At 47.5% G+C, this 12,500-nt stretch overlaps 1 protein-coding gene across 5 annotated transcripts in view; it reads left to right on the top strand.

Annotated features, from left to right (window-relative positions):
• The window catches only part of palld (palladin, cytoskeletal associated protein), a 55,468-nt gene that overhangs the window by 12,543 nt on the left and 30,425 nt on the right, over positions 1–12,500 (top strand). For all 5 annotated transcript variants that reach the window (XM_030373437.1, XM_030373439.1, XM_030373436.1 and 2 more), the window contains exons 2-9: positions 4,652–4,827; positions 5,528–5,588; positions 6,617–6,725; positions 7,008–7,076; positions 8,495–8,636; positions 9,212–9,235; positions 9,851–9,970; positions 11,122–11,554. In XM_030373437.1, coding sequence (XP_030229297.1) covers positions 4,652–4,827; positions 5,528–5,588; positions 6,617–6,725; positions 7,008–7,076; positions 8,495–8,636; positions 9,212–9,235; positions 9,851–9,970; positions 11,122–11,554 — 1,134 coding nt within the window. The remainder of the gene's footprint in view (positions 1–4,651; positions 4,828–5,527; positions 5,589–6,616; positions 6,726–7,007; positions 7,077–8,494; positions 8,637–9,211; positions 9,236–9,850; positions 9,971–11,121; positions 11,555–12,500) is intronic.

The raw sequence follows: 12,500 nt of genomic DNA, 5'->3' as shown, positions 1-12,500 counted from the left end.
ACCGACCTTCGCTTCATAAAACTTTCCATCAACAGCGGTGAATAACAGACGGGTCGGGCCAGGAGACCGGGGCCCAGTTGCACGCAGCCCCGGCGGGCCCCGGCTAGAGGGGCCATGGGGTCTCGACTCTTCCCCTGGCCTCTGGGTCTCAGGGTTGGCGCGGCCTCTGGGTCTTGTGTGACATGTGCTGGTTAACTGAGCATGATGAGCACAATGAGAAAACGGCTCTTCTATTACCATTATTTTAGTATGCATTCATTAAGCCGACTCTAATAACCAAATTGTGGAGATTTATTTTTAGACGCAGGTCGATACGGAGCAAGGAGGGTCATGGGTTAAGGGTTAGATGCCCATTGGTCACCCTCCATGAAAATGTATGCACTGACGGTATTGTTAGTTTAGGATAAAATCAACTTGTGGAGGAATTGTATTTATATAATGAGTATGGTGCCCTCTGTGACTTCCTTAAAGGGGTGATATCATGCTTTTTCGACTTTTCCCTTTGCTTTAAGCCCGAGCCAGGGGGGGTATTCACGCCCACCGAGAACGCTCCTTAAAGGTCCCACGACATGCTACCAGGTGTGGTGTGATTAGCCGTTACACGCCATTTTGGAAATCTGCCCCTTATGACGTCACAGGTGGGCGTATCCACCTAGATGTATGACGGATAGATGAGCAACGTTTGCTAAAGTCCAGTGGGTAGGCTGGTTGACTGATCTATCCAGCACACATCTAGGGAGACACGCCCACCTCTGATGTCATAAGGGGCAGATTTCCAATATGGCTTGTAACGGCTAATCACACCACACCTGGTGGCATGTCATGGAACCTTTAATAAGCGCATGAAACAGCTTGTTTGCACTCAAACATTACTTCCCTAACAGTGTGATGTCAAATTGTGCAATGGGTGGTGCTGAAGTGCAGAAGTCTCGCCTCCCAGGTACCTGCAATGTTTACCATTCTTATGGCTGTGAATTTGCCGACGCACGCGCAAAGTGTTCGATTCAGTTACTCGAAATTAACAGTAACATACAGACATGTAACCCTATTATAGTAGCAACCCCATTTGTAATTATTAACCCTAAAAAAGCATGATATGGGATATTCAACACATAAAATGTAGTCAATTCAAATGTCCACATAGGAACAGGTTTCAGAACAGCACAGTTCTCAAAACTGGAACAGTTTTCAGAGCAGAACAGTTCTAAGACCAGAACAGTGTTCAGATCAGAACAGTCCTTAGACCAGAACAGCATTCAGACCAGAACAGTGCTCAGACCAGAACAGTGTTCACATTCCATTGAAAGTAACAGTTTAATCCTCCCCTACTCCAACATTCCACACAAATGGACAAATAACATGAATTTTGAGGCATTAATCATTAGCGTCTGACTCCAATGCGTGTACGAAGTAATTATCCATAATAACATATCATCAAGTTTGATTAATAGAAAACTTTTATTGTGCTGCTCAATCATAGCGCTCTGCATTTGGTCAGTACATTGAGGGGTTTCAGCAGCGTGCTCTGAGTATATGTGGTTGTGTGTTTGTGCAAGTGTGTTTGCGTCTGTGTTTCAGAGAGTTTTTGTTTCTGTGTGTTGGTGTGTATGTGTGTGAGTTTTTGTTTCTGTGAGTGTGGGTGAGTGTGTCGGTTGCATGTTTGTTTGTATGTGTGTGTGTCTGTCTATGTGTGTGTGTCTGTGTATGTGTGTGTATTTGTGTGTGCTTATGCTGTTCTCTGTGTGTGTATGTGTGTGTGTGTGTGTGTGTGTGTGTGTGTGTGTGTGTGTGTGTGTGTGTGTGTGTGTGTGTGTGTGTGTGTGTGTGTGTGTTTGTATGGCTGTGTGTATGTGTGTGTCTGATGTATATCTGTTTGTGTGTGTTAGTGTGTGTATATGTGTGTGTGTGTGTGTGTGTGTGTGTGTGTGTGTGTGTGTGTGTGTGTGTGTGTGTGTGTGTGTGTGTGTATGGCTGTGTGTGTGTGTGTGTGTGTGTGTGTGTGTGTGTGTGTGTGTGTGTGTGTGTGTGTGTGTGTGTGTGTGTGTGTGTGTGTGTGTGTGTGTATGTGCTGGTCTGGTCTGGATTTCATCAGACTGTTTGTTTCAAACAATGGTTTACATCTCCATGGTTCTATCTCCAGAGGGCTGGAGTCTGGATTCACCGTGCACAGCGGGGCCGTCCGCAGAAACTCTTTTACATCCTCTGCAGATTAGAAGGTCTTTGCTCACTAACACCAGCACTTCCTGGACTTTGGTAATGATAGATGGCTTCATGGAAATGTGATGTCCCTGGAAACCTCTCACCTGTTTCTGTAGATATGCAACGCACACATATGTGCAAATACACACTGGCATACGCCAACACACATACATGAAATACATGAAAACCCACAGAGATATGCACACAGACACACACACAGTCACAAACACACACACACACACACACACACACAGACACACACACACACACACACACACACACACACACACACACACACAGACAGACAGACAGACAGACAGACAGACAGACAGACAGACAGACAGACACAGAGGCACAGAGGCACACAGGCACACACAAAATACAAACTCTAAACCTTTCTGGTCATAAAAAGTAGGTTTACTACTATAAACACATTCGTATAACAATATTATATTGTATTAGTTTAACCCTTCCCCTGCTTGTGTTTAAAGGTGCAATCTGTAACATTTTAACTAGATAGTATCTTAAAATAAGCTAGACATATCTGTAGTCAATGCTGATTGAAATCACATCCTAAATGAGGTGTCCTAGAAAAGATAGGCAGGAAGAATAGCTATTGAAATTCAATCATGCAATGATTTTCATCAAACGCCTCAAAATGAACCTCTCCCTATTGGCCAAATGTGACAGGAGTTTTCCAAACCAGACGTTTTGCATTTCTCAAACAATTATCCTGGGCTGGCTTCTGATGGCTGCAATTGGTTCTGCGGTCCAGATCTGGTGGGTATGGATCTAATCAGTATTCTGAGGCCATGTAAGACACACTTTTAGACCAGCTGAACACCACTCCACCAACTTAACATAGACCTTTGCATTGGGGTCAATTGTTATCCGCCATTGCAGCAGGGTCAGGGTTTGGTGTTTATTAAATTACCGTTTGTACATCTTAGCAAGTGAGGGTGAGGCATGCTAGACAGGAAGTTTTAGTCATAGTTGAGTTCTTGACTTCCAGCTAAGTTGTTCCCTGCCAGTGAACTCTGATGAAGCGGATCAGACAGGGAACCAGAAGCCTTGCTCTGATTTCCTCAATGGGTTACAGTCAGTCAGTCAGTGGGATTGAGAAGATTATGATGACGCTCCTTCACCTGTCTACACCTGTCTTTTACTCTGCCGCTTGGTGACGCAAATCAGCATCAGGTGTGGTGAACGGTGACACAAGCTTTGGAGATATACGCATTGGTTCCTGGTCCGCCCGAGTCTGTTGAGTCACTAACTGCCATCCTTCTGCCGGCCCTTTTCATTGACTTTCTCCCTTGCCCGGGATGCAAACCCGCTCCACTAGGGTTAGGTGCATGTTCTCCAGAATGTCGTGTGAGTACAGGGGCACTATTGTGCGGTGCTGCTTGGCCGACACCCCGCGGTGCATCCAAACCTCTGCAGTACTGCCCCTGCAGAGCAATGACTTCAACCTACAGCGACAGCTCCACTCCCACTGGAATGCTCCCGGTCGGGGTTCTAAAACACTGGAACGGCTGAGAGTTCTAAAACCCTGGGGGAATTCAATGCCCTTATCCTAAACAGGGGGTCAAGAGGTGAACAAGAAACATTAGGCCAGGGATTTAATGGCAGGATGCCCGTACGTTGTGCGTGTGTGCTTGTGTGTGTGTGGGTGTGGGGGTCCTTGCGTGCGTGTGTCTGTGTGTCGGAGTGTCGGGGTGTGTGTTTGCGTGTTAGCGTGTGTGTGTGGGTGTGCGTGTATAGAGGGAGAGGAAAATAGGCAAGGAGGGGAGAGGTGACGAAAGGAGGAGGAGGTGAAGAGAAGAGAGGAAGAGGAGGTGTATTCCATTCCCTTAAAAACGTGTCTAGAAGGTGTATGTCTGTGTGTGTATGTCGGTGAGAGTGTGTGTACGTGAGTGAAGCTGTGAATTATGGTTGTGCAGATTGGCAGCCTCCCATCCCGGTCTGCCAAGACATATGTGAGAATAATGTCTACTGCTTGTTAAGCCAGGGTTTATTTGAGAGACAATAAATCATAGCCAACTTGAAACGCACTCTGCCTGGACACGAACGCTCGTTGGCAGTGTGTGAGCATGTACATTACCACCATTAAGAATGCTGGGAATTTAACGAAAGTGGAATGGTTTGAAACCGCAGGTTTAAAGAACTTAAAAGTCTTAAAATAATAACTGTTCACAGCAATGGTTAAGGAAACATAATCAGGGTCGGTGATGTCAGCTCCTGTATTGTGTGAGGCGTAGGTGACATCACCTGGGCAAATCTCAGCCCATCAGAAAGAGCGGGCCTCTCACTAGAGATGTTTATATGGATTTAATCATATTATTGCGCTCGTCAAAGCGCTCTGCAAATTGCTGGGTTGCTTTTTGATGGGCCTGGGTTTGGGCGCGCTCGTTTCGTAGCATGACACATTGGTCTGTCTGTCTCCATGGCTCAGGTGGTTCTGTGAGGGGCGGGAGCTGCACCACTCTCCTGACATCCACATCTGGAGGGATGGGGACCTGCACACGCTGGTGATCGCCGAGGCCTTTGAGGACGATACGGGCCGCTACACCTGTGTGGCCTCCAACAGCCTGGGAGCCGACAACACCTCCGCAGAGGTTTACATCGAAGGTAAGGACCAGGGGTTGGACGACAAACTAACCCGAGCAGTGAGCTGCCACTGCACCGTGTAGCCCCAGGGGCCGACTCCAGTGTTTGCTCCCCTGGCCTTGCTTATGGGCAGGGCAGGAGTGTTATCTTGGAGGTGTTTGGTGGTTTTGTAAACTCGTTCGTTAAAGACAACAAGGGAAGGCAGCTCGTTTGCTCAACATACTTGTCTGCTAACCATATATTGTGCTAACCACACAGGCATTAAGCCTTGTAGCGGCCCGGGTTCGAGTCCTATGTCTCCCTTCCGTAAGGGCAGAAATTCCCATAAAAGTACATTCAACAATGCATGAAAAACACAGGAGAGTTACAGGTTATTAGGAAATAACCAATTAAGGGAAGGACTGAGGGTGGATGTTATGGAATTAAATGAATGACATAAACAAATAACTTAAAGGCCTAATATCCCTGAGGATTAGTGATAGCGGGAGTACTTCAGTGGATGACCCATCGAGGATATCAGTATTATTAATGGCTGGAAAGTTCAGCTTGCCTGTTCAGACTCAGTGTCTCCATCCCAAAATGAGCGTCTGGTCCTGGGGGGGAGATGAGCTGTCTAGTTGCCTGGGGTCCATTTCCGTTTCATGTTGTCCGGTGAACATCTGTGTTGATAGATGCGAGAGTGTGACCGCCCCGGACTTTCTGTAACCAATTCTGTTTACAGGAGCCTCCTCATCGGATTCCGACAGCGAAGGTACCAAAACCCGATCAGGAGCCATGCCTCAGTAAGTGTGTGTGTGTGTGTGTGTGTGTGTGTGTGTGTGTGTGTGTGTGTGTGTGTGTGTGTGTGTGTGTGTGTGTGTGTGTGTGTGTGTGTGTGTGTGTGTGTGTGTGTGTGTGTGTGTGTGTGTGTGTGTGTGTCACCGAATTAACCCCTGTGACCCCTTGAACAGCCTGGTTCCAGGTTAAAAGGAGGGAGATGCAGCAGCTAGTCATAAATGTAAATAATGCCTTTAAAGAGCTTTTGAAGCCAGGGTAGGAAATTTAGAGAAGTCAGCCAGAGTAAGCTAGATCTAGATTTTGAAAGTATCCAACTGAAAAAAGACCACCCCTCCACTCAGGCTTCCCTCTAAAGCCACTCCCCCAAAGCATGTGATTCGTTTGCTAGCTTTAGCAGTAGATCAGCCTAGCCTTGTGAAAACTGCAGTCATGCACGATGACCGCAAGGGCAGAGGGTGCGCAGGTAGCCGGGTAAGAGGCTAGACAGACAGGTAGGTCATCCAATCATTTCATTCAGGCTGAGTGAAATGATTGGACACGCTTATTACAGCCACAGATATCAGATTGCTTTGATTTCTTGGTCAGAGCATGTGATTTATTGATTGCTGTCAGGATGTAAAGACAATTTCAACAAATCGGACGTAAATGCTTCTAAAATAAATTACCTTCCCTAACTTTAACATGATGATTAGCTACACAGGGTCAGAGGGTTATCAGGGTTGTGTTCTCTGTTCGAAGTCCACCATTCACTGAACACTAAGTAGCCTATATTTGTGTTCTGGCATAATGCAATGTCTCTCTCTCTATCAAAGTGACAACAAAGTGTGTTGTTATAGGATACTGATAAGGTCATCATAAGTTTGTCCCTGGGTACTAATAAGGTTTTCATAAGATTGCCATAGGGTACGGATAAGGTCATCATAATTTGGTTATAGGGTACTGAAAGGTCAATCATTTTTTCCTCGGGTACTCAAAGGTCCTCATGACTGATAATGTCTTCATAAGGTACTGATAAGGTGTGGATATGTTTCAGGGTGCAGAAGAAGACCACCTCCATGTCCCTTACCATTCGCTCTGCTTCACCCAAGGCCCCCGACGTTCTGCCCCATCGCGCCGCACTGGTGCAGGCCATGTCCCCGCCTGTGGGTATCACACACGCACAAACACACGCATAAAAACAGTCTATGATAAAAACACAATCACACCGGACATACTGCCATATATATATTCATACACACACACACACACACACATACACACACACACACACACACACACACACACACACACACACACACACACACACACACACACACACACACACACACACACACACACACATACTGCCATATATATTTATATACACGCACGACTGTGGATCTATTTGATACTGTTTGTTAAGGATGATGTCCCCCTGTCTCCAGATGCAGGGTCCCACGTCTTTTCAGAACCAGGGAGAACTTCTCCACTGTGCTCCTCCTGTCTTCACTAAGGTAAAACACAGACGCGCATACATATAAATACATACACTAACACACACACACACACACACACACACACACACACACACACACACACACACACACACACACACACACACACACACACACACACACACACACACACACACACACACACATACACACACACACCCATCCTACAAGTTCAGGCAGAACTGACAGGGTCAGGACTCTATACAAGCCCTACAAATCAGTTTACACCTTGTAAAAGAAAAGACATACATCTCTCCTCACACACACACCAACACACAAACACAAACAGACACGCACATGCACATGCACGCACGCACGCGCACACACACACACACGCGTAGACACACACATACACAAACATAGACACACACACACACACACACACACCGACAGGAATACACAAACGCATACAATCGTAAATCACCTCAATGAGAGAATGCCCTTCTGTGGTGATGTCAACCTTGTGATGTAATCCACACACAAACACGTCCAAACGCACACACACATTCGCACACACAAACACATATACACCCACTTTCTACTCTCCCTGATATGCTTTGCACTTCCTGAGTATTTCGTAGCAATACTCGTCTATGGAGAGAAATACACAAAGAAACAGGAAGACAGTCATACAGTGATGACAGAGAATGAGTCTCAGAGATCCACCCCCACATTTACACCCACGCATACACACACACACACACAGTGCTATAGGCTCGCACTTCCAAATACTTGTTCTTCAGGACGGAGTGGTCTTGTTGCTGACAGGGTTTCTCGGTCCACTGTGGGATGGAGGATCTTTAACCTGAAATATCTTCCATCACAATGGAATGGACGGTTGACTTCCTCTGTGTGGAAAACCCTAGAAGGTAGCAGGAGAGGAGAGGATGTTGTTGTTCAACAAGGGGACTGTAGATTACTCTCTCCTCTCTTGGTCTGTCTTTCTCTCTCCCTCCTATCTCCCTCCTATCTCCATTCTCTCTCTCTCTCTCTCTCTCTCTCTCTCTCTCTCTCTCTCTCTCTCTCTCTCTCTCTCTCTCTCTCTCTCTCTCTCTCTCTCTCTCTCTCTCTCTCTCTCTCTCTCTCTCTCTCTCTTATCCTGGCTATTATTTCCTAGAGTTTCACAATTTCACAGATCTCCTCACTGAGCAGGAAAAGGTGATGGTCAGAAATGGATGCCCACAGGGGATCGAACTGTGAACTTTTTGGTTAGGAGTCAAACTCTGAGCCGCCAATACTCCTTCCCTCAACTGTTGATTTATTCCCACAAAACAATAACTAGCCAAATAAACAAAGTCCACTCCAAGTTGTTTGTGATGTGAGACATCCTAAGCAGCCCATGAGACATATGACGTATGATTCGGATCAATAGGCATTCACGTGATACCTGAACGCCTGTGTGTGTCCTCCTGGGGCAGCTCCTGCAGGACACGCAGGCCTCCGAGGGCCAGGTGGTGGTCCTCGAGGGCCGGGTTCGGGGCAGCCTGCCACTGCATGTCAGCTGGTACCGCAGCGGTGAGGAGATCCTCGACTCGCCGGACTTCCGTATCCTCCAGAAAAGTGAGTCTTGGCCACACCTGAATTGTCAAGGTGATTTCTGTGATTTTATGAATTCTGTGGTCAGAACTCTGTGAATTGGGATTTGACCCTGAGATACATCAGATTGGATCACAATATGAACAAGATCCAACCTCAGAGTTTCCATATCTTACAGTTAATGCATCCCCAGGATCACCTTAGAGGAAATTATAGTCTTTTGCTTGTGTCTTGTCTGTGATTCATCACTCTCACTCTCTTTCCCTATTTCTCTCTGTCTGTCTTTCTGTCTCTCTCCCTCTCTCTCTCTCTCTCTCTCTCTCTCTCTCTCTCTCTCTCTCTCTCTCTCTCTCTCTCTCTCTCTCTCTCTCTCTCTCTCTCTCTCGCTCCCTCTCCCTCTCCCTCTCCCTCTCTCTCTCTCTCTCTCTCTCTCTCTCTCTCTCTCTCTGTCGCTCCCTCTCCCTCTCTCTCTCTCTCTCTCTCTCTCTCTCTCTCTCTCTCTCTCTCTCTCTCTCTCTCTCTCTCTCTCACCCTCACTCTCTCACCCTCACTCTCTCTACCTCTCTCTGTCTCTCTTTCTCTGATGTCGGTTTGGACAGAACCTCGATCTGCAGCTGAGCCAGGTAGGCCCCATTCATTACTGTCATCATCTCACATATATCACCAGACCTTTTATGGAACCTTTATTACCATATTAATAAAAATGTCTTTTAGTCCATAATTTACATCTATGCCTTTTTGAACATCAGTCAGTGACAATGTGATGACTCAGAGCCTGAGCCTAGCCTGTCCTCCTGTCTAATAACAAGAGGAGAGCAGTGGTTATCATTACAGACAGGCCTAAACCATAGGTTCCCTGGGCCATTCTGGAACCTAGCCTTCCACCGCCACCTCCAACAGACATACCATCCTTCCAGACAAACAGTGACACACACATGCAATGTGCGCAGCACAGCTATGACTGTCTGAGTCAGAAAATCAGGTGTTGATTTCAGTTTGTGACTCACGCAAACCTTGTTAAACACCTGCTCTCCTGGGCATGTGTCTGTCTGTCTATCTGTCTGTCTGTCTAGCCGTAAATCTGTCTGTATATCAGTCTTGTCTATCTATTCCATTCTTCCTCTTACCTTTGCGAGTGAGTCATCTGTCAGTCTAATGTTACGCTCGCCTTACAGTTGAATCATTCAAATCTTCTTATAATGATCATTTGTTCCTGATTATTGATGATTGATTTCCAGAGGAGATCTGCACACTGGTGATAGCGGAAGCCTTTCCAGAGGATGGGGGTCGTTTCTGTTGTTCGGCAACTAACCTGTTTGGCAACGTTAGCAGCACGGCCCAACTCACCGTTACCGCAGGTACACTTAACTCCCTGTTGCCCTAGGTAACGCATAATTGACTATTAACACAAGTACACATAATCAATGATTACCACAGGTATGCAAAGCCTAGCTTAACCGCAGGAAGAAGTATTTTTATCCACAATGACAACAGGGAAGAAGGTGAAAGCAGAGAGAACACAAAGGGTCAGCCATTTGTCTGCAAAGATCGTCACAACAACAATATTGAAAAGCCATTTTAAATACTGTAATGGAATAAAAAGTTCTGGAATTAATTAATCTCAGCCTTTTCCACTGAGGTCTATTTGGTTGTGGACTAAATACCTCCCTTAAGTCCCCCATTAGTTAAAACTGTTTTACGTCAACAGAGGGATATTTAGTATTTTTCCAAACCGGAATACCGCAGATAATCGCTGCTCAGTCATTACATGAGAACAATGATGAGTACAACCGCTGCTCTCAAGGAGGTCCTAACCCATAAAAATGTCAGGAAGGTTGGTCTTCCTCTACTAGTTCATCAAGCTGGAGGTGAGGGGGGTGGGGGGCCTTGGGGTGGTAGTGGTCCTGGTGGCTGGGTCTCTCTGCCTGAGTGTAGGCCTGGTGTTTATCTTCCCTGATAGATCTTTGTATATCCACAGCAGAGTCCGAGGAAGGTCCCAAATAAACAGCAGTGCTCCAGCCTGACTGGTCCCAGCTGCTCCCTTAGGCCTGCTACACATCTTCACTACACAATGCTACACTTCTCCAGTGGCCCCTTCCCCATGTTCTGGGTCAACAGCCATGTCGTGATCGCAATATGACCATCACTACGGCTACATATAGTTTCACACTGTACATTTTGATTGTGTGTAAAAAGGCTTTTATCTTGGCCCTTAAGTTTGATAAACGCAAATTGGTGGACACTTTTATCCACAGTGTGTCCCAGGGCCTTGAATGCGTATGTTCTAAGCATGGGTGTCTGCAGTGGGAATTGAACCCCTTTCCCTGGCAGTGTTGGCACCATGCTTAACCAGATGATACGTTATTGCTAAATGTTTCTTCTTCTTGCCGGAAAGTCACATGTGAAGTTATTATTGTGCTTCATGTAGTACCATTGGTTATAGTTATACGACGTATTGTGTATTAATAGTACTCAAGGCTGCCCCCATCCTCTCCGTTCTCCTCCCCAGCTTCTGAGGACCCCTTTAGAGACCGCATGGGGATGGAGGAGGTTGCCTCCTTCCCACCTCCCCCTTCTCCCCCCACTGAGATCAGCCTCCTGGATCTGCCCCCAAAGACCCCCCAATCCAGCACCGACGGTTTCCACGTCAACGAGTTTGAGATCTGGCCCAGGGTGTCGACACTGCCGCACGTCCAGACGGACCCCAACCAGGAGGCCGCGGGGGGGCTGCGAGGGACTGTGCAGAACGGCCAGCCAGCGGGTCCGCCGGCTACGCCCAGACAGCCGCCCCCTCCTCCTCCACCACCTCTACCTCCTCCGTACTCTGAGATGGCCTCCTTTCCTCCTGCTCCTGCTCCGACTCAGGATACCTTTCATGCCCGGGCCATGACGTCTCCGTCCCCCGTAAAGGAGGCTCCGCCACTGCCCACGAAACCCAAACTGTGAGTACCCTTCCACCTGGCCCTCCCTGAAGGGCTGGGCCCAGGGTGAGGCTGTCTGTTCCCAGGCCTGAGGCTCAGTCTGCAGTCTACTCCCCAGGGGAGGGGAAGTCTATTGCAGGGGAGCAGGGATCCTTTACAAGGGATCCCTTATCGCTGCTTTTATGTGTCAATGCGTTGGATGGGGTGGGGGGGGTGTATCAGGGGAAATCCCAGATCTGACGAGAACAAAAGCATTCCGGCACTTTCTTGTCTGGGCTAATGGTGTGGCATCACTAAGGCCAGAATCTTTTTGTGTGAGTCTGTGTGTGTGTCTGTACATATGTATTTCTGTGTGTGTGTGTGTGTGTGTGTGTGTGTGTGTGTGTGTGTGTGTGTGTGTGTGTGTGTGTGTGTGTGTGTGTGTGTGTGTGTGTGTGTGTGTGTGTGTGTGTGTAGGTGTGTGTGTGTGTGTGTGTGTGTGTGTGTGTGTGTGTGTGTGTGTATCTGTCTGTCCGTCTGTGTGGCTGTAAACAGATCTGTTTGGCTTTTTGCTGCGTGGCTGGTTTTGTTCTTTACGTTTGAGCCTGGGTCAGCATGTCCTGTATCAGACAGCAGCGTTGTCCGCCCCTTACTGCCCGAAGGCCAGTTGTGTGGAGAGGTCAGAGGTCAGGTCTGGTTACTGGCCATGGGCAGGATGCTTGACTGCTGAGAAGTGGGGTCGTGGGTTTGATTCCTGGCACTCGGAGGCCTGTGTTCGACCTTGGCTTGCAGGTTGGGCTGATAAAAGATCGACTGCCTCTAGGGGTCTGAGGGCTGTGTGTTTGCCTGCCTTGAGTGCCTTCGGCTCAGTCTGATGGGATAGGTCTCAGCCCATCTGCCCTGACCAGAAATAAACCTCCAGAGGCGATGGACGGAATCTGCCTGTTGTTGAATGGCTTGAAGTTTGGTTATTCGGTCTGGTTATGAA

Source organism: Gadus morhua, chromosome 12 (genome assembly GCF_902167405.1).
Source record: "Gadus morhua chromosome 12, gadMor3.0, whole genome shotgun sequence".
Classification (NCBI taxonomy): Eukaryota; Metazoa; Chordata; class Actinopteri; order Gadiformes; family Gadidae; genus Gadus; species Gadus morhua.
The sequence above is the reverse complement of the archived record's forward strand: the minus strand, read 5'-3'. Positions and strand labels throughout refer to the sequence as shown.